Genomic DNA, 25,461 nt, shown 5'->3' on the forward strand with positions numbered 1-25,461 from the left:
CTTTGGGATTATACGTTGGTCAGCTTTTAGGATTGCAGACTTTTCCAGCGTGCATTAAAATTTAATTCATTCTTTTTTCCTCATTTTTCAAATAAAAAAAATCTAAACTCTAAAAGACATATTTAGCATTATCATGTACAGAAATGTACAACCCGACCGGGTAACAGAAAGACCGATGTAACTGAAGATCATCCCAGCCGGTACTGGAGTACAGGCCAGATGATCTTAATTTCTGGTGAATTGGGATGCGGGCGCACCCGTGTACACCCGCATCTCAATTCGCCACTGCATACAATGGAGCGTGCGGCTGGAGCAGATTGCAACAACGGCCGTGATTTATGTAAACATGATTTGTGTGAACATGGCCTCACAATGTAAAGTTATAGAAAACTACACAGTGAATGCCATAAACAAAGCAAGAAAGAAATACCATGGATTTTTGGTCACATCACACAGAAAAAAAAGTGATAAAAAATCTAATAGATAAAAATTGCAGCTCATAGCACAAAAATAAGCCCTTACACAGCCCCATAGACAGAAAGGTTAAACAGTTATAGGGTGCAGAACAAATCAACAAAAGTTTACAAAATGTAGTAGTATTGTAATTAAACTGATCCATAAAATAATGTTTTACCAAACTGTGAATTAAAAAAACAAAACAAACAAACAAAAAACAGATTGCCTCTCAGTATATTATATGGTAAAATAAAGGGTGCCAATAAAAACCTAAAACTTGCCCTACAAACTCAGGGAAAAAGTAAAAGCATTATGGATTTTAGAAGGTGACAGAAAAAAAATGTTTTAATTTGAATTAAATGAATAAATTAAATGAATGGACACAGTCAAACATGAAAGAAAATATCCTTCACAATTCTTGGAAGCATTAGCTAGTGCGCTGTATTGAATTTTAACTATTTGCTGTACATAAAGGTATAGGAATACCCAGGTGATTATTCCTAGATAACTAGATGCTTCTGCAAAATGCCCTTCAATTTTTTTTGACCAAACCAAAGACCAAGCACACAGTAAATTTTTATATATACATAACAAATCTGAGTAATACAGGTGGGTAATGTATATGAAATGACTTGCACATACAGTATACTTACTCTTTGCCGCCTTTGTTAAAGCTGATTGTTGCCCATCCCGGCATGAAACCTGGATCCCTTGAAAACCACAATATAACCAGCAAGATAAACAGGACCAGAACACAGATTTCTGCATAAGTCATAGGCCCGAGATTCTTGTGTTCAGTAGAAATAACTTTATATGCTCTTTTCTCTTTTTCCTTTTCTTCTGGTTTTCCACCGCAGCCAAAGTTTTTCTTGAATCTAGAAGAACAAATCACCCAGGTTCAGCTTATATTATTTATAAAGACTAGTTCCTACTTGGAAAACATTTCCGTTTCCTAGTCTTAAAGGGACTTTGACATTATAGTCTCACCATGTCTTTCTGAATCTTTATGGTGGGAGGCAGCTTAGCACTGAAAACCAAAGCAGCTCTATCCTGCTAGGGTGCTTAGGGCCCTACTTCATGAAATGATTTTCAGCTATACTTACCGGCCGCTCTGGACGATATTTGTTTCATGTAACGCCTCATATGGAATGGCAATGTCGGCTGATCGTTGTCTTTCAACATGTCCTAAAATCCTGAAAATGATAGCAACGGTCTGCTACCCGCTCTGTGTAGTAGGAGTGACGGCACTAGACCGCCACTCTCCTCTATGGGCTACCTGGATGATCTTTAGCACCTACTCTGGCTGCTCCCCCTCCCCCCCCCCACCGCTTCTTCCTGCGCGATGTTTGTGCGTGTACAGACAGCACAGACGGCGAGCAGGGAACTAGGAGGATTTAACAGCTCGTTTCCTTCTCAGTATTGGGCCATGTAAGAGGGCCCTTAGGGTTAGCATTGTTGCCTTGCAGTACTGGGGTCCTGGGTTTAAATCTGACCCAGGACATCTGTACGGAGATAGTATGTCCCCCATGTTTGTATGGGATAGCTCCAGACATGCTAAACATGCTAGACATGCTATGTTTTCCACATAGCCTTAGGGCTTTATCCAAGTTCAGCAGCCCCCGCTATGCTGAATGCTCGGGTTCGGATAGACTCGAGCATGCTCGAGGTTCGCCCATCTTCAGTCCAGACCAATCACTTTCTCTATAGGGAGATACAAGGATAGTGTCCAGTAAGCAGGACACTGTACATTACAAAATAAAAGTGTGCCTTAACATACTGAATGCTACATGTGTTCACAGTCTCTTCCGATTAAGCAGCAATAAAGCAAAAAACCTTAAATCAGATATAATAATTTTGACATTATTTTTGGTTCTTGAATTCACTAATAAAATTACTAGCGCAGACTTACTTAGTTCCCAGGAACAAAATCTGCAGCCATATCCAGGAAAGAGCAAGCAGAACAACCATTGTAGGGCAGGCGAATCCAAACCATGACGCAAAATTGATAACATTGTTATTTTCAGGGAACAGTCTGTCCAAAACAATACAGTACATTTACAGGTAATTATTTAGGAGCTAATATCCATCATTCAAATTAGAATAGGTATTAATATTGGTAGCATATACATATCACTTTCATCTTATCCCATAGATTAAGTGACCTAAAGTTTAATGTTCAGTGAATAAATTAGGGAACATAGATTACACCTAATAGGGATTGGGACCACCTTCAAAAAATAAGAGTGAAGTCTTCTGAAAGGGCATTCTGGAAAAATATATTTACTTATATTTATTTATATATAAATGCTCTAAATGTCAAGAAAAAATGTAAAAAATATATCTGCCACTGATCATCTGCTGGTGCTCATAATGCTCCTAACCCCTCAATATCATATGCAAAATTATCAAAAAATGGCACAATACCAGCACCGACCGAAATAAGAATAACAGTAGTGGTTTCAACAGGTCCATTGGCCCAAACCTGCTAATAGTACCGCTCTAACTAAATATTCAGGGCACTGTGGTCATAAACATTGTTACTTTCACCAAGTATCATCACACGTCACAAATAATGTGAAAACTCCACACCAGGGTGTAAATCAGTATAATTCATTGATAAAAACTATTATCTACATTTTCAGTGTAGGGAAACCCGTATATTGATTACATTAGTTAGTGTTCAAACAGTGATTTAACACTGTCAATAAACAGCGGTTATTGTTGCATCCTGCTGTTTTTTATTACAAATATATGTAGTGTGAACATGGCCATAAGGTGCATCAGTCAATAAGTCAGTAACAAAAAGTAAACTCCCCCCTCCTCAAGTCTTGTAGCGCTGCTCCATGGTCCTGTTAACAGCAGCCGGGGGCCTGCAGCTGTGCTAGTGCCACGTCATCTCCCCGGATGAGCCAATCTGTGAATGAGACGGGACACTGCACTAGTCACTCGCTGGCTGGGTAGGCAATTACTCAGCCGGGCCGTGATATTGCAGCTTAAAGAGTGGGGTACATGACGTACCAGGTTTTCAGCAGAAGATGACAGCCGTCTGCTGTAAACTGGACCCAGGAGTGGCACAACGGATGCACGGGGATGGGTGAATTCACTTGTTTATAATTTTCTCCCCCCCCCCTCCCCCGCCACCTGCAGATTTTCGGTGGGAGTTAACCTCTTAACCCTATACTGCAATTCCATTATTACCATTATCCTTTTAGCCTGTAAAATTAGCTTTGTGTTCAAAGAATGAATGAACTAATGTCAGTAATGTGGTATTGTTTTAGAACAAAGGTAAAAATTTTGGGAAACTCTAACTGATATACTTTGTTTCAATCAGTCGGTTTAAGTTACCACATTAAAATCCTTACATGGTATTATCTATAAATAGGAGATGCATTTCAGCACTTACTCATCCATCTGTCCTTTCATGACAAGGTTAGGTGTGGTGCCGGTTAGTGTTGCAATGCCACCAATGCTGGCAGAGTAGCATACGCAGAGACTCATTCCTTTGCAGAGTTTAAGGTGTTTCTCTAGCCTTCGAGCTTGCCTCTCCTTCAGTTGGTCATCTTCTAGATCAATTTCAACTAATGTCACACCTGAAAAATTACAAGCCAGTTCAAAAAGTTTTGATTTTTTTTTTTTTATAAAGAAGATGCATCTCTTTTGTTTGTTTGTTGACTATTGACTATACATATTGTAGACATATACAGTACATTTATGTAATAGCTGTTTCAGGTTCGAATCCGTGCGAGATTCTGTAATGTACAGTTGTGCATTCGTTCAGAACTTACTTTTCTCCTGTTTTATGGGCTCTGCAATTGTCAATTGTGTTTCATATATGTTAAAGCCTGCATTTATATTGCCATTTTGCTCTGTAGGAGAGGCGACCTTTACATCCCCATTAGGCTGGTTGACATGCCCATTCAGCTGGCCCTCGATCTTCTCTGTTTGGTCAGCTGTAAGCTCATCTAATTTTTCCTCAGAGCTATGAAGTTGCTCGAGCACAGCCTGTGCTATCGGTATCATCATGGCTGTTGTAGCAGTATTACTGATCCACATAGACAAGAAAGCTGTAACAATCATAAATCCCAGAAGCAACCTAGAGAATAAAAACAAATGAGCGTTATGAGGTCAATTTACACTTTGGTATGCTTTGAACATTTGGCCAAGATTTATCAATAGGAAACATAAATTCATGTCTCGGGAAGATAGCAACCAATCACAGCTCCATGTCGCCACTGTATGTGGTATTACAGCTTAATCTTATTACAATTACTTAAATTAAGAAATCCACAAAGTTAGATATGTTGCTTGAAGGAAATGTCTACTATACAGTAGAAATCTTTTTCTTAAAGGACCCTATTAAAAAAATAATAATAATATATATATATATATATATATATATATATATAATTTTTTTTTATTTATTTTTTGCTTTAAAAAAGTTATATGACTACTATTACTATATTAATATGTTACTAATATGTATATATATATATATATATATATATATATATATATATATATATATATATTATTATTTTTTTTTTTAAAAGTGTAGCTTTTTTTTTTCATTTGTATTTGTAAGTACTTCTGGTGCCTGGCAGCAATAAGGGGCAACATGGCCTCTTTGCTACCACCACCATTTGTGTTGGGAACTGCAGGGCTCTAGGCTCTGCAATTCATGATCTACTGCTATCTTCTAGCACTGCGGCAAAGGCTGCTGGACACCAGGATTGGGCAGTTGTGTCTGGCAGCCTCTTCCCCCTGTTTACGGTATATAAGGATATACAGTACATGGCGGGCGGCATCCTGCTCTGTTTAGCACTGTGCAGACAAAAACAGTAGTGGTAGCAGAGAGGCCATGTCGCCTCTTATTGCAACAAAGTAATATAACTTTATTAAAGCAATCTATTAAAAACTATTTTTTTTTGTCTCTGAAGTAGCCCTTTAATCTTAAGCTTTAACCAATGAACAGCTGAACACAACAACAAGTGTTCAAATAATCTGCAACATAGGGTTAATTAAGAATTAAATTCTACATTAAATTGAGTTGTCTATCATACATGGTGGATATGCCACGTCCTCCAAAGCAGGAGATGTTCTTTGTAGTCACTGTCTGCTCTGGAAGGTTGAAGGGGTGTTCCCACCACTTCTATCACCTGTCTGCAGGAGTGGTCAGAACCCCACCAATCACGAGAACAGGGGTCCCATGTCCCCCGGGTTAAATGAAGCAGTGGTTGGAAATGCATAATGTTGATCAATTCACTTCTGACCACTGGAGCCCCTTCCCCCACAATTTTTAGACGAGAGACTCTGACATACTAGTGGCGGGCCAAACATGCATGCCGCCGGACCATTTATATGCAATATATGTTCTATAGAGATTGAATGGAGCGCTGGTGCACAGCATGACCTGCTGCTCTATCCAGTGGGGATTTTGGGGTTATGATGGGCCCCAGCCATAAGACTCCCCATGATCTCCTAATTATGCCCTATACTGTGGATAGGGCATAACTTTTTGGGATGGGAAAACCCTTAGGTTCCTGAGTGGGAGGCTAGTGTGTATTAGTGCCCAACAATATCTCTTTTACAGCTTGCGAGTATCAACTACCCCTGTGACCCAAGTGCACAGAAAAATTCCATAGGGCGGAAACTCACAGAGCAGGTTTGACTCCCACAATCAGCAATACCCTTAATGCTATCCTCTTGTGCAAATTCCATTTTTCTACGGAGATTGCCACTAGTAGCCCTCCAATAAATAACATGTTAGTATCCTTCAGGTATTGACTGCAGACCTGAAATAAAAAAAAAAGCAGAAAGAGAAATTTGATATTTTAAGTGTATGTGATTTCTAGATTATGAATAAATGATAATAGTATTTTCAGACCTGTTCATTTTCTACTGGCTAAGACTATAAAATAGCCATGCTTATACAACATCATGATTCCTGAAGAATCCAAACTATTTGCTATCAGGACAGACCAAACCCATCTGATACAAAGCTGAGGAACTTACACGTCTTTGACCAAAACTGTGAATATTGACAACAATCACCATTTTATGTGTAAAAATTGTCAATACAAAACAAGAAACAAAAACTTATTGCACGAGAGAAGATATCTTACTGCTGTGGAGTCCATGATACCCATCATTGGAAATAGCACCACTGGGAAGAGGGCGGTAACAGCCAACGGGAGAGCTTCTGTGCACCAGAATAGAGCCATTATAATGATCACATAGCCACAGCTTGCTTCCTGCATAGAAATATAGAGAAACATAAGTGTTACATAAACCTACAGCAATGTTAGCCCCTTCTTAAGACAAGTGGTCATTGATGATGTCCTGACAGCTCATCATCAAGAAACCTGCAATATTGTATGTTTTTAGTAGTACCAGCTTTGGAATTTGACACTTTTCTGAAGTTCACTCAACACAAATCAGATGCAATAGAGAATAGGAAAGGAAAGGTCATAAGGAAAGGTTGGGTCAATCAGTGACTTGCAGCTTGGGACCTTCGACTTGCTATTTGTAGTCCACTGCTCTTTAAAGCTACTACTAGACCGGTGGCTAAGCACTCATCTGCATAGCCTTTATAAAGTCTAATGGTGCGGCCTCCTAAATTCATGATAGTCGCCTACACATTCCTGTTTACATAGGAGTATTAGCGGGTGACTACCGATAATTTTAATGTCTGCACAAAAGATGTGATCAGCCAATGAAAGAGAGACTTCTTGTTCATCAGCTGCTCACTGGACCTTTTAGGCGGGCAGATTATTGTCAGTGAAGGCTCCTGTCTGCTGATAACTAGTCGGTGTAAAAGGAACCCAAGTTAACCATATTAAAAAGTAGTTTGGGTGGATGTATATATAGAAAATAAATAGTTCTTTTTCCAGTTTTTAGCTGTTTCATAATGCATTAGAGCCAAGCCAATTACTTTTATTGCAATAATATAACAGCACATTTGGAGGAAGTTCCAAGGTTCACAAAGGTTATTCCTTTCAATTCTTTTTCATGGCATTCCAGCCAACAACGTGAGTAAGATTACTTGTATTGTAATCAGGAAGTATGATTCAAAAGATCATCAGCCAGGTGACATGATTCTTAAAGGGAACCTGTCACCAGTTTCATACTACTCAAATCACAGGCAACATAAAACACTGGCAGGCTTCCCTATCATAATGGTCTATGATTCACTCATAGTGGCTTTGCTGTTTTAGAGTAATCATAGTTGGAACTATAGGACCAGTGCTTTGAGATATTGGGGTGGTCTGCTGACCCTAACTAACAGATTTCTCCCTACTTACATAAAGGGAGAGTTTTGTCAATCAGGACTGGGAACCACCCCAATGAATCATAGTCCTCATTCTAGCTGAGGTTACACAGCCCAGCTGTTCAGAGTGATTTGTACACTGATGTGATAAAGGAGCCTATCAGTGATTCATGCTGTCTGTGGTTTGGACAGCATTAATCTAGGGACTGATACAATGGTAGAGGTTTTACTATTTTCAAAATTACTCCATTAATCTTTTTTCTAAAATAAAGCAGATACTAAATTTAAAGTCTAAGCGCATTAAAGAAGATTTAACAATAGTTTAGTAGGGTATATGAACATCAAAGTATCAAAATATTGTCCAAGACATTCACTTTTCTACCAACTAATAGACTTTAGGTGCTGTACATCTGAAACACTATACAGTTACACTGTTACAGAGGACCTGTAATCATTATCAACTCAAGAAATGAGATGTTGCTATCATAAAATAGCTGAGAGTGCCCTGATTAGACAATTCTTTGCAGATTCATGATACCTCCATTTGTTGCAGAGATATGAGGATTTATAGTTTGTCTGAAGATTCACGTAATAGTCAGATGGGTGTGAACTTCATTTTTATAAAGTGGGTGAATATCAGATAATTGGCATGATTATACATTTAGGTGTACCTATTGGGAACTCTGCTAAAAAGTGCAAGGTTTCCTTAGACCACACCGACCACGGTGTATATGGGGTGAACTGCCCGGGGGGGAGCGCGGCTCCCCTCCGGGCAGAGGCAGCGGGAGGAGGCTGTGTGACACAGCCTCCTCCTGCTGCCCGATCGCCGCTAGGGACAGAGGGGGGAGGCAGGGAGTGTATGATTTTCCGGGAACGTCATTTTGCATTTCCCGGAAGGTCCTTTTGCGGAAAGGGGTTAATGGGCAAATACCACTTAGCCACTGTGACAATAGCTGAGAAGGTGGACTACCACACCCCTTAGCTAACACAACTTGGCTGCCCTGGGTTACCACAACACAAATGAGTGCAGCTCAAGCATGCTCAGGTGTGCATAACTGACATTTGAATTGATGGCTAAAGAAGAAGCCCTAAGGAGTCATTGAAAGAGGTTGTTGGCAAAATCTCATGATTCATGGCCTCATTCATCCTCCCTTCAATACGTTGCAGTCATCCTGTCCCCTTTAGAGAAAAGCACCCCCAAGGTATGATGTTTCCACCTCCATGCTTCGCGGTTGTGACTGTGTTCTTGGAGTTGTACTTATCCTTCTTCTTCCTTCAAACTTGGAAAGTGGAGTTGATACCAAAAAGTTCTATTTTGGTCTCATCTGCCCACATGTTCTTCTCCTATGCCTCCTCTGGATCATGCAGATGGTCATTGGCGAACCTCACCTTGTCCCTGGCGTCCTTAGACAGCTCTTTTTTCTTGGCTGTTGTGAAGAAGTTGGACAGTATATGGACAGGTGTTTATTTTACACAGGTAACAAGTAGAGATGAGCGAATTTGCCAAAGTTCGGGTTTGTAAGAACCTGAACTATCGGCTTCTGATTCCCGCTGTCTGCAGCCTCCGTGACAGGGTGGATACAGCCTAAGGACCGCCTGGAAAACTGGGATACAGCCTATGCCAATGTCTGTATCCCAGTTTTCCAGGCGGTCCGTAAGGCTGTATTCACCCTGTTCACAGAGGCTGCAGACAGTGGGAATCAGAAGCCGATAGTTCAGGTTCATACGAACCCGAACTTCGGCAAATTCGCTCATCTCTAGTATCAAGTTCAAACAGGTGCAATCAATACAGGTAATGAGTGTAAAGTGGGAGATGTTTTGGAAGTAAAATTGACAGGTCTGTGAGAGCCAAAAGTCTTGCTGGTTGGTAGGTGATCAAATACTAATTTAGTGCAATAAAAAAGTTTTATTATGTGATTATCTGGAATTTTTATTGATTCTGTCACTCACCGTTGCAGTGTACCTACAATAAAAATGACAGACCTCCCCATTGAAGTCAATTAAATCAAATAAAAAAAGGATGTCTTTTTCAATAGAAAAAGTGAACACCTTTTCTGTTTTTTTTACGTAGTGTGAACATAGTCAAAATGTGGTCCCCTAAGGTCAGGGATCGGTGCCCCCTCAGGCAATGGACTTATCTCACCTTATAGATGACGCACTGCTGAACTGCAAAACATAATTTTGTTCCAACGGTGTATTGAGGTGAATAAATGCAAAGTCCATAGAGTTTATCTTTTAAATAAGCACCAACAGACCGGGCCAACCTAACTAATCAGTGATGATGATAATTAATAAAAAATAACTAAAAACTAAAAAGAGTATGCTGTCTGTCTCTGACACATGGAAAATACAATAACATATTAACCAATAAAAGAAATAAATTAAAGTATTAGGGTAGCCTCACAAGTACAGGATTTGCAGCGGATTTCACGCTGCAAGTTTGCAGCAAAATCCGCTGCGAATTCTGTTACTATCAGTGCATGGCCCCGCCGCAGTTACTGATTGGGTAAGAGGAACCAATGGGAGCCTCACATGCAGCCCCGGTGCCGAGCAGGTATTGTACTGTTTGCTGTGGGCTGCAAGCGGCGGGGGGGTTAAAGGGGCTGGGTTACATACTCGCAGCAGAATGAAAATTCGCAGCGGATTTAGTTGCAAACTAGAAGCGTGAAATCCCCTGTGAATCCAGTCCGTGTGAAACTACCCTTAAAAGGGTATCTCAAACATATGTAACACATTCGCAGGAAACAGCAGAGCTTGACACGTAATTGGCCACATAATGTAGTAAAATCAAAACACGGTTAATCAAGAACTACTGAAATTTTCCCAAAAGTACAGGTGGAACACAAAAGACCATGGGGTCATTTATTACTGTTGTGCCCCAGGGCAGATCTTGGATTAAAAGCAGCTATCCGAAGGTACAAGTGGTTTGGTGTGTTTAGATTGTGGGTACAGATTAGCTTTAAAGGGTATTTCAGCGGGGGCATTTTTTCCTGGGACCAGGGAGGAGGTGGCTGAGGGAAACGACGTCCACTCACCTTCCCGGTACCAGCGGTGGGCCCCGCATCGCGGCGCTCCGGTCCCCAGACACTTCCTGGTGTCTGACGCGAGCCCGAGACAATACGCTCAGCCAGTCAGTGACAGAGGCAAGATCTGAGCGGACTTGAAACGAATCCCGCCTCCGTCACTGACTGGCTGAGCGGACCTGAGACGTCACGTCTCGGGCCCACGTCAGACACCAGGAAGCGGCCGGGAACCGGGGACCAGAGCGGGGACCTTCATTGAACACCTTACACCTGACTGTGATCTGGCCTTTCAAGGAAATGGTTGGCAATTTTTATAAGAAATGCATATATATGATGAACTAACTTACTACTGATTTGTGATGTGTCTATTTTTCATATTGCTGAAGACCCGCCATCCTGCTTCCCTGTCCTTTCACCGCAGCTTAGGTAATTCCATCTATGAAATGGCTGCACACAGAGGAGCATGTCATATACATACTGCCTGAGCTGCACTGAAAGGACAGGAGCACAAACAGACAGATCTGGAATCGGCAAAGCAGCAGTAAATCCCATTAGTTTACAGTTTAAATGCATTTCATAAAAGTGTACAACCTCTTTAAGATGACCGTGCACATTCAATAATGTTTCGGACAACTGTTATCTCTCCTGACTTCAGTGAATACATGAATGTTGGCATGGCTGAACATTCCTGTTTCCTTTATGGGGAGGGGAAGGGTAAGCTGCAACCAGAAAGCTGTGGTGCTGGGTTATTGCTTCCAGAACAATAGGGTTGGATGGTAAAAACCCAATGTGCTCGACCCTTCTTGGCGGAGAGTCAAAAGGCCACCATGCAGCATAGTCAGTCAGCTAAACCCACAGATGGTTGCATATTCTACCGCCTTTAGTCTGAGGTCCTGTTACATAGAGAGGTTATCTGTAGTGATGAGCGAGCATGCTCGCCTGAGCTTGGTACTCGTTCAAGTATTAAAGAACTCGATTGTACTCGATGGTACTCGTTACTCGGACGAGCATCTTGCAAAGCTTCAGGTTCGAGTTCGATAAAACAGCTAAACAATTGTTTGTTTAGCTGTTTTGTTTTAATAAAGTTTCAGCTCCCTGGGAAAGCAGGGAATCAGTAATACAGGGATCGGCATTACCAGGGTTAGCGATCCTCTGCAATAATGCTGATCCCTGTATTGGTTAATATATTTAATTAATAAAACAAAATTTCGTTGTTCGATAGTTTAATTAAAACGAATCCATACTTGTGCAATTAAATATACTGTTAAAATAAATACAGTGGTACCTTTGTTCTTGAACTACTCAAACTGCTTGGAACTCAAACTGTATTTTCAAGAAAAGTTTGCTTTGGTTCTCAAACTCTGTTTGGTTCGCAAACACTTTTCGGGCTCCCAGTCTTGAAGTACTCGGTATCTAAACGTTTTTCTGTGCATGGATGGTGGGTTTTAACTAGTGAGTTTAGCAATTGTGAGGCTTCACAAGCAGTACAGTACTGTATAAGATTGCTGGAGTGCATATACAGTACAGTAGTAGTACAGTCAGTGCATCACCATCTCCCATGCTGGGATGTACTGGGATGGGGGGGGGGGACTCTATACAGTAAAGGATGAGTGAGGAGTTAGTGACTACTGTAATATAATTGCTGGCTTTGTTGAATGTTTCTTGTGTATAATGTACTGTACAGTATATAGTGCCGTAGTGCTGTTCTGTAATGTACTGTAGAGATTACACCGGACACTTATCAATGTAATAAATGAGTATTGTAGGTAATTATTGGTGGCTGCTGGAGCCAATTAAACACATTTACATTATTTCCTATAGGAAAACACTGCTCGGTTCTCAAACTGCTTGGTTTTCAAACTGCCTTCCGGAACCAATTAAGTTTAAGAAACGAGGTACCACTATATATATATATATATATATATATATATATATGTATATTTATATATATATATATATATATATATTTACAGTATATTTAATTGCAAAAGTATGGATTTGTTTTAATTAAACTATTGAACAACTAAAATAACTTTTTTAGAACGAAAAAGTGTTTTATTAATTAATTATATTAACTATTACAGGAAGCTTCCGGTTCATATTGCCGGTAATAGAGCTCAATGTAATAATTAATACTTTACTTTAATTAAAACATTAAATGTTTCTTCGAATTATGCTATCACAATAGCATTATTAGAAGAAACATTTTGATTCATATGTGCGCTCAGCTGATTGGCCGAGCGCATATATAAAGAGCAGGTCCGCGGCACAGTGACTTCATTGTGCGGCAGACCGGCGAAGAGATAAGCTCTCCCCACCCCCTCCCCTGCACTGCACCCATCCCAGCAAGGAAGGGGGTCACTTAACCCCTTCCTTGCTGGTATGGGTGCAGTCTGACATCAGTCTGGCACCCAAGGGGTTAAGGGGGATGCAATGCATCCTCCCTTAACCCCTTGGGTGTCAGACTGTAAGCAGCGATCTCTAAAGATGCTGCATACTGTAAGGTGCACAACACTGCTCACAATGATGGGTGTTGTGCTCTTGTTTGAGTGTTTTTTGTGTGTTTCTCCCTTTTTGTTTATCAGATATCGGTATCCTGTGGATTACCTCGGATTCGCTGGACTACGTCGATGACCAGCGGTTGTTTCTTTACTTTATAGACTTAGTAGTGGAAGCCGTAGACGGCTTCCACTACTAAGTCAGGGCTTAGTGTTAGCCGGTATAAAATGGCTAACACTGAACCCCCCATTACTACCCCAGTTCCCAATGCCACCAGGGGTACTGGGAAGAGTCGGGTGCCAGTGGTCCTTGAGCGTCAAAATTGGCGCTCCTGGAATGGGCGGCAGCAGGCTGGTAATATTGAGGCTGAGGAGGGCCTAAACCAATGGCCCTTCCCACCCTGGTGTTACCAGGCTGCTGTTGCTTGGTTTTTAACCCAGCTGGTTATGAAAATAGGGGGAACCCTATATGTTTTTTATTAAATAAATAAATAATTTGAAAAAAAAAAAAAAAAAACGCATAGAGTCCCCCCTATTTTCATAACCAGCTGGGTTAAAAACCAAGCAACAGCAGCCTGGTAACACCAGGGTGGGAAGGGCCATTGGTTTAGGCCCTCCCCAGCCTAAATTTTACCAGCCTGCTGCCGCCCAGTCCAGGAGCGCCAATTTTGATGCTCAAGGACCACTGGCACCTGGCTCTTCCCAGTACCCCTGGTGGCATTGGGTACTGGGGTAATTATGGGGGGGGTTAGTGTTAGCTAGTATAAAATGGCTAACACTAGGCCCTGACTTAGTAGTGGAAGCCGTCTAATAGACGGAATCCATTACTAAGTCTATAAAGTAAAGAAATAAAGACAACACACAAGAGAATTTTTTTTTTATTCAAATAAAAACACCTCACACCCCTCATTGACCATTTTATTTAAAAAATTGACGCAGTCCAGCGAATCCGACGCAATCCACAGGATACCGATATCTGAAAACCAAAAAGGGAGAAACACACAAAAAACACAAACAGGAGCACAACACCCATCATTGTGAGCATACCTTACAGTATGCAGCATCTTTACAGATCCCTGCTTCCAGTCTGGCACCCAAGTGGGTAAAGAAGGATACATTGCATCCACCTTAACCCCTTGGGGGCCAAACTGATGTCAGACTGCACCCATACCAGCAAGGAAGGGGTTAAGTGGGGAGAGCTTTATACTCACCCTCCGAAGTCCGATGTTGTCTCTTCGCCGGTCCGCGGCACAATGAAGTCACTGTGCCGCGGACCCGCTCTTTATATGTGCGCTCAGCCAATCAAAACTACAACTCCCAGAATGATCCTGTGTGTCTGTAGTAATACTGCAGCTCACAGCGTGCTCCTGTTTAGCTGTGGTAGAAATACAACTCCCAACATGCTCCTGTGTGGCTGTGGTAGAAATACAACTCCCAGCATGCTCCTGTATGGCTTTGGTAGAACTACAACTCCACCATCCTAAGCTTCCCCCCCCCCCCCGAAGCTCCTCTTCCGGACCATAGACAGATGAGTAGTATGATAATCCACCTCTTCCTCATGGGCAAAGACAGTGTCATCCTCCAGCAGCAACAGCTCCCCACGGACCAGATATAACAGCAGCATATAGTCCCGCCCGCCACCGCTCTGAGGGACAGTGAACTGGCCCCCTGTGTAAAAAGTCTGGAGCCCTTTGATATACACTAAGTGGGGGCTATACACTTGGGGGGGGGGCATTTGCCTTCTCTGCCTAGGGCACCAAAAGTCCTTGTCCCGGCCCTGGCTGTCACTCTGGTCTAATCACAACAAAGGACTCAAGGTCCTTTTAGACCTACAGATTTATCGGCCATAGAGGCCAGAAATGAGCGCTGATCAATAAGATCGGCATTCATTTTAAGTGCCTTTACACAGGCCCGGGCTGCACAAACAATCCATGTATCATTTGTGCAGCTCTGGAAATTTAAAGTGGTAGTTCAGCAAAAAACATCTTTCAAATTAACTGGTGGCAGAAAGTGCCAGAGATTTGTAATGTACTTCTATTAAATAATCTCAAGTCTTCAAGTACTTATCAGCTGCTGTAGTTCTTGCAGGAAGTGGCATATTCTTTATAGTCTGGTGTGCAGGAGAGGTTTTCTATGGGGATTTACTACTGCTCTGGACAGCTCCTTACATGGACAATGGTGGCAGCAGAGAGCACTATGTCAGACTGGAGAGAATAAATTACTTCCTGCAGGACATAAAGCAGCAGATAAGTAACGGAAGACTTGTGGCACAGGTTGATTTGAAAGATTTTATTTTTTTTTATAAACTTCCTTTTTAAAAATCAGTTTAAAAATTGTAATCTTGCACATCTTCTCCAGTCCTCAAGTCTTAAGAGAAACAGAAATGTAATAGTGAGTAGGCTCTTAAGTAGTCTGTACCAAACTAATATGTTGGGAAGTGTATAGGTAGATAGTGTATAAATACTTGCATGCCAATAAAAATTTAATATGCAATAAAAATATCCATAGATAAAATTCATAAGAAAAAGACATAAGAAAAGACATCCTAGTAACCAGGGATGAGCAAACTGAACCGTAACAAACCCGATTTGTTACGAACTTTACAAAAAGTTTGGTTTGTCACCGAACCGAACTTTGAGAAAGTTTGTAACGAATCTAGTTAAAATAACAACAACAAATAAAATCACAGAATAGACCAGGATACAAGGGATTATCTATATAATAAAAATGAAAGTATGTCTGTCTGTCCCGTATAGACTTCTAAACGCCTGAACCGTTTGACCCCAAATTTGGCCAACAGATACATTGGGTGCCCGGGAAGAGTGAAGGTCCTGTCCCCGCCAGATGTACAGGAGGGGAGGGGCAGGGGGAAGAGCGCCCCATAGAGATAAATGGGAAAATCTCCACACTGCACACACAGGTGCCCAGAGGAAACGGCAGTTGGGAGCCTTAGCAACCAATAGGATTACTACTTTCATTTTCACAGGGAGCTGGAATCTGAATGGTTGCTAGGGCAACTGCCTCACAACATCCACAGAAATAACTGGTAGACCCCCTACTCCATCTATACAGTACATGTATACAAGACCCCCTACTCCATCTATACAGTACATGTATACAGGGCCCCCTACTCCATCTATACAGTACATGTATAAAAGACCCCCTACTCCATCTATACAGTACAGGTATACAGGGCAGTATTACCAGCTGCTGCTGCCCTAAGCACTAAACCTGAAGACGCTCCATCCTCACTCACCAATTAGCATTGTTTGCAATTAGCAAGATTGGTAGATTGGTAGGTAATAGCTCCAGACGTCACATTTACCACTGCCACACCAGACCTGACCAATACCCCCTTACTGTGAGTGGATAACTCACCATACCAGACCTGACCAATACCGCCTTACTGTGACTGGATAATACTGCCATACCACACCTGACCAGTACCACCATACTGTGACTGGATAACACCACCATACCATACCTGACCAATACCGCCACACTGTGACTGGAGAACACCGCCATACCAGACCTGACCTGACCAATACCGCCATACTGTGACTGGACAACACTGCCATACCACACCTGACCAATACCGCCATACTGTGACTGGATAACACCACTATACCAGACCTGACCAATACTGCCACACTATAACTGGATAACACCGCCATATCGGACCTGACCAATACCGACACACTGTGACTGGATAACACTGCCATACCAGACCTGACCAATGCAGACACACTGTGACTGGATAACACCGCTATACCAGACCTGACCAATATCGCCATACCCCCCTCGAAAAGACACCAGATTTTCTGGCAAGTCTGAACGGGAGGGTACTGCCCCTCTGCAAGGTGCTACCCTAGGAACCAGACCATGGGTGCCTAATGGTAAATACGACACTACAGGTATACAGGACCCCAAAACTATACACTACAGGTGCACAGGACCTCCACCAACTATATACTACAGGTATACAGGACCCCAAAACTATACACTACAGGTATACAGGACCTCCCCCAATGATATACTTCAGGTATACAGGACCTCCAACAACTATATACTACATGTATACAGGACCCCAAACTATACAATACAGGTATACAGGAACCCAAAACTGTACACTACAGGTATACAGGACCTCCACCAACTCTATACTACAGGTATACAGCACTCCCACCAACTCTATACTACAGGTATGGAGCACCGCCACCAACTCTATACTACAGGTATACAGGACCCCAAACTATACACTACCGGTATACATAACCCCAAAACTATACACTACAGGTATACAGGAACTCCACCAACTATATACTACAGGTATATAGGACCACAAACTATACACTACAGGTATACAGAACCCCAAAACTATACACTACAGGTATAGAGGACCTCCACCAACTCTATAATACAGGTATACAGCACCTTCACCAACTCTATATTACAGGTATACAGGACTCCCAAACTTTACACTACAGATATACAGCACCCCCACCAACTCTATACTACAGGTATACAGGACCCCGAACTATACACTACAGGTATACAGGACCCCAAAACTATACACTACAGGTATACAGGAACTCCACCAACTATATACTACAGGTATATAGGACCCCAAACTATACACTAAAGGTATACAGGACCCCAACTCTATACTACAGGTATACAGGACGCCCAAACTTTACACTACAGGTATACAGGACCCCATAACTATACACTACAGGTATACAGGAACTCCACCAACTATACACTTCAGGTATACAGGACCTCCACTAATTCTATACTACAGGTATACAGCACCTTCACCAACTCTATACTACAGGTATACAGGATCCCCAAACTTTACACTACAGGTATATAGGACCTCCACCAACTATACATTACAGGTATACAGCACCAACTATATACTACAGGTATACAGGACCCTGAACTATACAATACAGGTATACAGGACATTCACCAACTATACACTGCAGGTACAGGACTTCCTAAACTGTACAGTACAGGTATACAGCCCCCCCAACTATACATTACTGGTATACAGGACCTCTCTCAACTATACACTACAGGTATACAGCCCCCTCCCCCCCAACTACACACTACAGGTATGCAGGACCCCCCCAACTATACACTATAGGTATACAGCCCCCTCACCCCTCTACTATGCACTACAGATATGCGGGATCCCTAAAAACTATACACTGTATGTATACAGAACTCCTCCAACTATGCACTACAGGTATACACTAATTCCACTGTTTAACTCAGATGAAACAATACCATTAGATTGGCCTCCTGGGCACTTTAAAACAAATCTAATTAAAACACTGACACTTTATACCTAGGCAGTGCCGGGTACATTTTCTAGTTACTCCTATAATCTCTTGTATCCTGGTTTTCTGTGAATATCAAGATGTGTGATGTCATCCTTGTTAGGGTGAGACCTTAAATTAGTCTCCTCAGATATACCTGGGTTCTGCCTAATCAAAAATGTAATGTGACAGCTGTTTGTAAGTATCAATCAAGACACATAAAAGCAACTTCAGTGTTCAAGCTGATCTACTTTATTAAGTGAAAATCTCAGTTTATATCTTTACAATAAAGCTTCAAAATAAAATAATAGGAGAACCCCGTTTAGCCGCAACCAAAAAAGTTTTAAAAAAAAAGACAGTCCAAAAAAAGTCCCATCACTGTCCCAGGGGAAAAAAAAAAAAAAAAAGTCCCATCGGCTCTCCCATCACTGCACAGTTGTGTAGAAAAATGTTGGAGACTCATTGGGATTCTTGGTGTCCAAGACAGTGCACCCCAGTGTTGATGTCTGGTTCTTTAATTATGGGCAAGGGCAGTACATGTCTTTTACTGCCCATTGGGTCAACATCCTCCCAGAAGACCATCAGAAAGCTAGCCCATTCTTGCCACTGTCACCTCCCTGATGCTTTAGGGGGCCAGTTCTGCCTCCACCACCTTGCAGCTATCTGCCACTTTGACTGCAGTCCAACCTGCCCCGGTGTCTTACCAATGATGTCAGGACCGGCACTCTCAGGCTGTCCTCCATTTTGTGAGCCTGGGTGAATGGAGCCACAGTGGGTAGGATCTCCTCCGGACCATCAGGGAGGAGATACATGAATGGCTGACCCCACATCAACTAACAGTGGGAAGTGTTGTAGCCGACAATGGGAGGAACATTGTCTCTGCAGTGCAGCAGGGGGGGCTGGGTCATACACCTTGTATGGCACATGTAATAAACCTCATAGTGCACAGGTTTCTGCCAATTGTTGATCCCTTTTGAGGACGCAACTTTTTTTGTGAGCAGGCATGACTATGGGATCAACGACATCATCCCACTCGTCCGTGTTCTGGAAAGTGCGCTGAACAACATCATCTGCGAGGATTCCCAGACCACCACCCCAAGGCTGAACATCCTCCCCATCCTCCGTCAATTGTCTGTTCTCAACCATACTGGCCTGGGTACAATCAGGTACTGCCTCCTCCTTCTCCTCAAATAGTCTGTTCTCAACCATACTGGGCTGGGTGCAATCAAGTGCTACTGCCTTCTCCTCCTCCGTCAATTGTCTGTTCTAAACCATACTGGGTCCAATACAGTACTATTACTGCTGCTGGTTCCACTGTCAAATGTCTGTTTTCCACCCTACTTGGTCCAAGGAACTTTGTGTCCTATATCCTGTGTAATCACTTACACCTTGGCTAATTTTTTTTCACTATTTTTGCACTTTGATTTTTTCCACTTTTTTCATTGTAATAGCAACTGCAACTAAACAAAACTATACCCTATCAGACTCCCACTATTGTAGCTGCAATTATTCAGCCGTTATAGCAAGGTTCGTTTTAGGTTTGGTTTGTACGAATCCGAACTTTACGAAAGTTCGCCGGATCGAACCGAACCAAAATTTTTTAAAAGTATTCAATAATAGGGAGCCATAATTAGCTGTCCGTGCAGGGCTCTTTGCACTGGAAGCTCTGATCATGTAAGATGTAAAACAGTCTATTGTACAAAATCCTAAGTTCATATAGCCTGTGGTCTTTTTTGCTGATGTGCATAGACGTATAAATAGTGATCTTGTATCTTTTATAGAAGTCGATATACAGATTAGTTCTCTGTATATGTAGTTGTTCAAACAGTAGGTCAGTGTAGTTAGTTTATAGTGGTGGATAATCCACCTCTCACCCGAATTCTAGCAGCTTTTCGGCTGGATAGGGAACTGGTCAGTCGGTTATGCGATTTTCCGTTCCTCGCTGTATCTAACATGGGCTCCACACAGACCAGCGAACACAGACGGCACGGACACATGTTAGATACAGTGAGTAATGGAGGATTCCATAACCGACTGACCAGTTGCCTATCCAGCCGGAAAGCTGCTAGAAGTTGGGTAAGAGGTGGATTATCCACCGCTATAAACTAACTACACTCACCTACTGTTTGAACAACTACATATACAAAGAACTAATCTGTATATCGACTTCTACAAAAGGGAAACATGAATATGCAAAAGAAGAGCCCGTGGAGCCTTATTTAGGAGTCTTGAAACACAGGACCATTCAGATATCCCTTCGGGAAGGACCCAGCCAAGGGGAGGCTACTTTAGGAAAACCACCATATTAAGTGGCCAAATAAGTCAATGTAATGACAAGGAAAAAAACTAAGGCTAGGTATCTATCCACCTAACCAGAATCCTGCTCCACACTGATGAGGGGCAACACCCCGAAACAGCTGTCTGTGGGTGGATTGGCTTATAGGGCCACTTAATATGGTGGTTTTGGTGGTTTCCATACAGGAGCCACCCCTTGGCTGGATCACTCCCGGAGGGATATCTGGCTAGTCCTCTGTTTCGAGACTCTTAAATGAGGCTCCACAGGCTCTTATTTTGCACAGTCATCAAGTCTGGCCTCCTGCTGTATCTTCAGGCCCCACCCCATCCATCTGTCAATCATTTTGGGAGAGGTGGAGCCTAAAAATACAGCTGGCAGCCGTTGGATAGGAGACCTGGATGCTGTGTCACATGCAGTGCAGATGTAAATAGACAATGCTGCTTGTGATCGTTTAACTGACAGTCACATACATACAGATCTATGCTGTCAGTTTTCTTTTATGCACAACCTCTGTTTACACAGGAAGACAACAGCACATTTTACAGCCTTCTCTGAAGACCGATCAGCTGAGGATCAGGCATTTTTCTTTTCCTCAGCAGATCAGTGTCACTTGCTCCTGACCGACATTCACCCTATGTAGAAGACCATTAAAATATCTCGGTGAAAGTAATAATTCTAATTGTAAGTATATTATAAAGTTCTTTTCTCTCTGTTATTTAAAGTACATGTTCCAAGAGTTTTAAAAGCAACTTGGAATCAGCAGAGCCCCCTTAACTACTATTTGATCTATAGCCCTAAGCTATTTGAATCAAGATACACACTAAAATCAGCAAATTTAATGACATATACCAGATAATATACCCAATGAGTATGCAGTTATTTATTGCTACGGAGCATTGATATTGTAGTTTATTCAATTATCCTATGAGACTAACGATAAGCTTTCCAACATCAAAGACTCCAGACAGCATAACCACTTTTAAGGCAACCACATGCACCCACAAAGATAGATTTATTTATAATCCCAAAATGTGTATCTCAAACAAAGAAACCTCTATTGCAGCATATTCCATCTCCAATCAGTGCTGCTATTTTCTTTTAATAAAGGAATATATTTGGTAATTAATTAAATCCAAGGAATATCCACAGATTTCCAGGCCAACATTACCACTTGCCATACACAGGAAAGTGCAGCATCCCTGCAGAGGCCCAGGAATACTTTACACTGATAGATTGCCACCCCTGGCATCTTTTCAATTACATAACACGTGTCTACCATATTTCATATCACAATGTGTTAGCTATAGCTATAGATAGCACTGGAGACAACCCTATTAGACTGCCTTAAATGTCCTTACCTGGGTTAGGAAGGCTTTCCATCACTATAAAATACTACAACCCATGTCAAAATTCTAGCTATAGCAATTCCCACCTGCTCATGTATCCCCTCTTTCTAAGTCCCCCACCAGGTTATTTACAACTCATCACAAATATTTAATAAATACATTTAACTAATTTCTACGGTGTTGCTTTTTAAATGCACTACATCCTTAGATACATATATAATAGGTGTATTTTTACATCTTGCATATCCAAAGGTTAATCAGTAAAAAAATAAAAAAGGCCCATCAATTTGACTCCATTGTTTACATGGAGTATATATGAGAACTGTGTCCTATGTAAGTAGATAGCACAAAGCATGAGCCGCGAGCCTTCTCTCATCAATACGGTTCATAGGTCTGAATACAGTTACATACCTGAATGTATTTATTAACTTCATTTAAAGATCATTCCTGCTAGTTTCCAACATTTTACCTGAGCGAGGCAATGCTTTATGTATTCATATATACTTCCCTTAGATTATAACAAAGGGCGAAACAAATACAATAAATACATTTGCCAATGCGTCCCCACTATATACTCTCCCCCTATAATGTATACTACTTTTATGTTTATTTATGCAGCTGCAATGCATCCATTTGTGCTGTTCATATAGGAGTTAAGCAAACAAAATATACACATTTTTATACAAGAATATATAGCAATAGAGGCATCTTTTATACACACAGATTCATAGATCTAAAGGGTAGTACTTACAGTTGTTGGCACTACGAGGGGCAACGGGAGGAGAAATATTGGGAGCAGAAAGATGATAAAATATTTCCTGTTTGCCAGGATCCATTTGCCGACAGAACCCATTTTGGCAGATTGTACTGAAGAGAGGACGAGTCTCTGGCATGAATTTATATAAACAGAGAGAAGCTCCTATGGAATTGTGGGTGTTTCCCATTAGCCTTGCATTATACCTGTTTGCCAGCAAGGAAGGAGGTGACATGAGGAAGATTAGATGATAATGACTCCAATAACAGGCTATAAACACGTGAAAAGTTTCTCTTTCCCAGTCATAAACCACTGTCAATGATTCTCAGGTACCTGCTGGTGCTGGGCCCCCTCTAGTCCCTCTGTCTTGCTAGGACACTCATTCCTATTCACAGGTTTATTAGTAAACTGTTTCTGTAGCTGAAAACAGAATTGTATGCTGTCATTTTCCACTAACCATTATAACTGTTTAGTTATAAAATAAAAACTTCTGGCTATAACAGCTTATTCCAAGGCAATCCTAAACCTAAACACTATCAAAGAAATATTCCCATAGAGAATAGGCATGGTCTGAGGCTGGGTTCACATTGCCGTTTTGCAATCATATAGGTAATGTAATAATAGTTTATTGATTTACTATCATGGATATAAAAAGAAGGGTGCATGCGCCACCTCAGTACCTCCCGAGGAAGCCAGTGAGGTGAAACGTGCGTCGGGGTCTAAGGTGGGGTTCTCCCTGTTCCACAGCACATTCACCTTATTGGCGCCTTCACACTCCTATTACTCTTTTTTTTTACAAATTGTGGGTATGTAATAATTTATCTACCTTATCAGTCAACTTTGCAGGTACTCGGTGGGCAGTGATATATATTTATTGACCATATATTGGATGTAGCATATGTGTACTGCTGCTGTGTATCTGTTTGTTTACATTTTACAAATGGCTGCTATATATTTATTGTGACTTTGCTGCTAATTACATACGGCACTTTACTACTTCACTTTATATGGATGAATTTGCTGCTGCTAGAAAAAAATGTAATTGTGATTATTATGCGGGAATGGATGGGACCCCACATTTTGTTTTTATGGATGGATTTTAATGATGTTTTAAGATAGTTACAATTGGGGGGGGGGGCATGTTTAAGTAATGCACTTTATGGTACAACATCTTTATTCTATAGGTCAGTCTGAATACAGAGATATGCATGTTTACATAACTTTTCTAAGGTTTTACTTTTTTTTTTGGGGGGGGGGGATAGGTGTGATTAAAATGTCTCTTATAACACTTATTTTTTCACTTACAGTGCTGTTGGGGGTGTCACTTTTTGTGCCATGATCTCTAGTTTTTATTAGTATCATAATTGTGAGATGGATCACTTTTTATTACTTTTTTTTCTATAATGTAATAAAAAAAAATAAGCAATACTGGTGTTTTGATTTTGATAGGACTATTGATTGGACAATTACACACGCTACAACATATAATATGTTTATTTTATTATTTTTACACGTTTTATCTATAAAATGGGAAAGTCTTTTCAAGTCCCAGCACAGCCAAACAGCACAGAGACAAGCCTCAAAACTTCTGGAACAAGGTAATTTGGAGTCATGAGGCCAAAATCTAACTTTTTTTTGCCACAGCCATTGACGTTACATTTGGAGAGGTATCAACAAGGCCTATGATGAAAGGAACACCATTCCTACCGTAAAGCATAGAAGTGGTCTGCTGATGTTTTGGGGATGTGTGAGCTGCAAAGGCACAGGAAATTTGGTCAAAGTTGAAGGAAAGATGAATGCAGCTTGTTATCAGCAAATACTGGAGGCAAATTTGCAGTCAACAACCCGGAAGCTGCGATCCAAAACACAAGGCAAAGGCGACCTGTCATTGGCTATAGCAGAACAAAGGTTTTGGAGTGGCCATCTAAGTCTCCTGTCCCACATATCATTGAGCCACTCTGGAACCCAAGTGAAACGGGTGGTGTTAAGCTTACGGCACTTGTCCCGGTGGCCAGGAGTGGTATATGCTGAACCCTGAATGTATTGAAACACACTTCTTTAAGTTAGGTGCAGGTGTAGGGTGAGGAAACACAGAGGCCAGCAATTAACTTAACCAGAAAAACATTTACTATCAAATCTTCTTAAAGTAACAGTACATGCTATACAATTCTTTCTTGAACCCCTTAAGGTCAAAGCCAATTTTCGTTTTTGCACTTTTGCTTTTTCCACTTTGTTTAACCCCTTAAGGTCAAAGCCTATTTTCGTTTTTGCGCTTTTGCTTTTTCCATTTTAAGTTTAAAAGTCCATAGCGCTTGCATTTTTTCACCTAGAGACGTATATGAGCGCTTATTTTTTGCGAAACCAATTCTACTTTGCAATGAAAGGCATTATTTTTCCATAACATATGCTGCGAAACCGGGAAAAAATCATTTGAGCTGTCAAATTGAAAAAAAAAAGAATTTGTTTTGATTTCGGGGAGTTTTGCATTTACGCCGTC

The 25,461-nt window shown here is 41.3% G+C and overlaps 1 protein-coding gene across 1 annotated transcript in view; it reads right to left on the minus strand.

The window, feature by feature from the left end:
* SLC13A2 (solute carrier family 13 member 2) overlaps nucleotides 1–23,098 on the minus strand; it is a 35,859-nt gene extending 12,761 nt beyond the window's left edge. The window contains exons 1-7 of the mRNA XM_069945821.1: nucleotides 22,962–23,098; nucleotides 6,579–6,707; nucleotides 6,112–6,248; nucleotides 4,242–4,549; nucleotides 3,860–4,046; nucleotides 2,366–2,488; nucleotides 1,110–1,331 (exon numbers count right to left, since the gene is read on the minus strand). Of these exons, the coding sequence (XP_069801922.1) occupies nucleotides 1,110–1,331; nucleotides 2,366–2,488; nucleotides 3,860–4,046; nucleotides 4,242–4,549; nucleotides 6,112–6,248; nucleotides 6,579–6,707; nucleotides 22,962–23,063 (1,208 nt within the window). The 5' untranslated portion in view covers nucleotides 23,064–23,098. The remainder of the gene's footprint in view (nucleotides 1–1,109; nucleotides 1,332–2,365; nucleotides 2,489–3,859; nucleotides 4,047–4,241; nucleotides 4,550–6,111; nucleotides 6,249–6,578; nucleotides 6,708–22,961) is intronic.
* Between the last annotated feature and the right edge of the window lie 2,363 nt (nucleotides 23,099–25,461).

Source organism: Dendropsophus ebraccatus, chromosome 11 (assembly GCF_027789765.1).
Source record: "Dendropsophus ebraccatus isolate aDenEbr1 chromosome 11, aDenEbr1.pat, whole genome shotgun sequence".
NCBI classification, from domain to species: domain Eukaryota; kingdom Metazoa; phylum Chordata; class Amphibia; order Anura; family Hylidae; genus Dendropsophus; species Dendropsophus ebraccatus.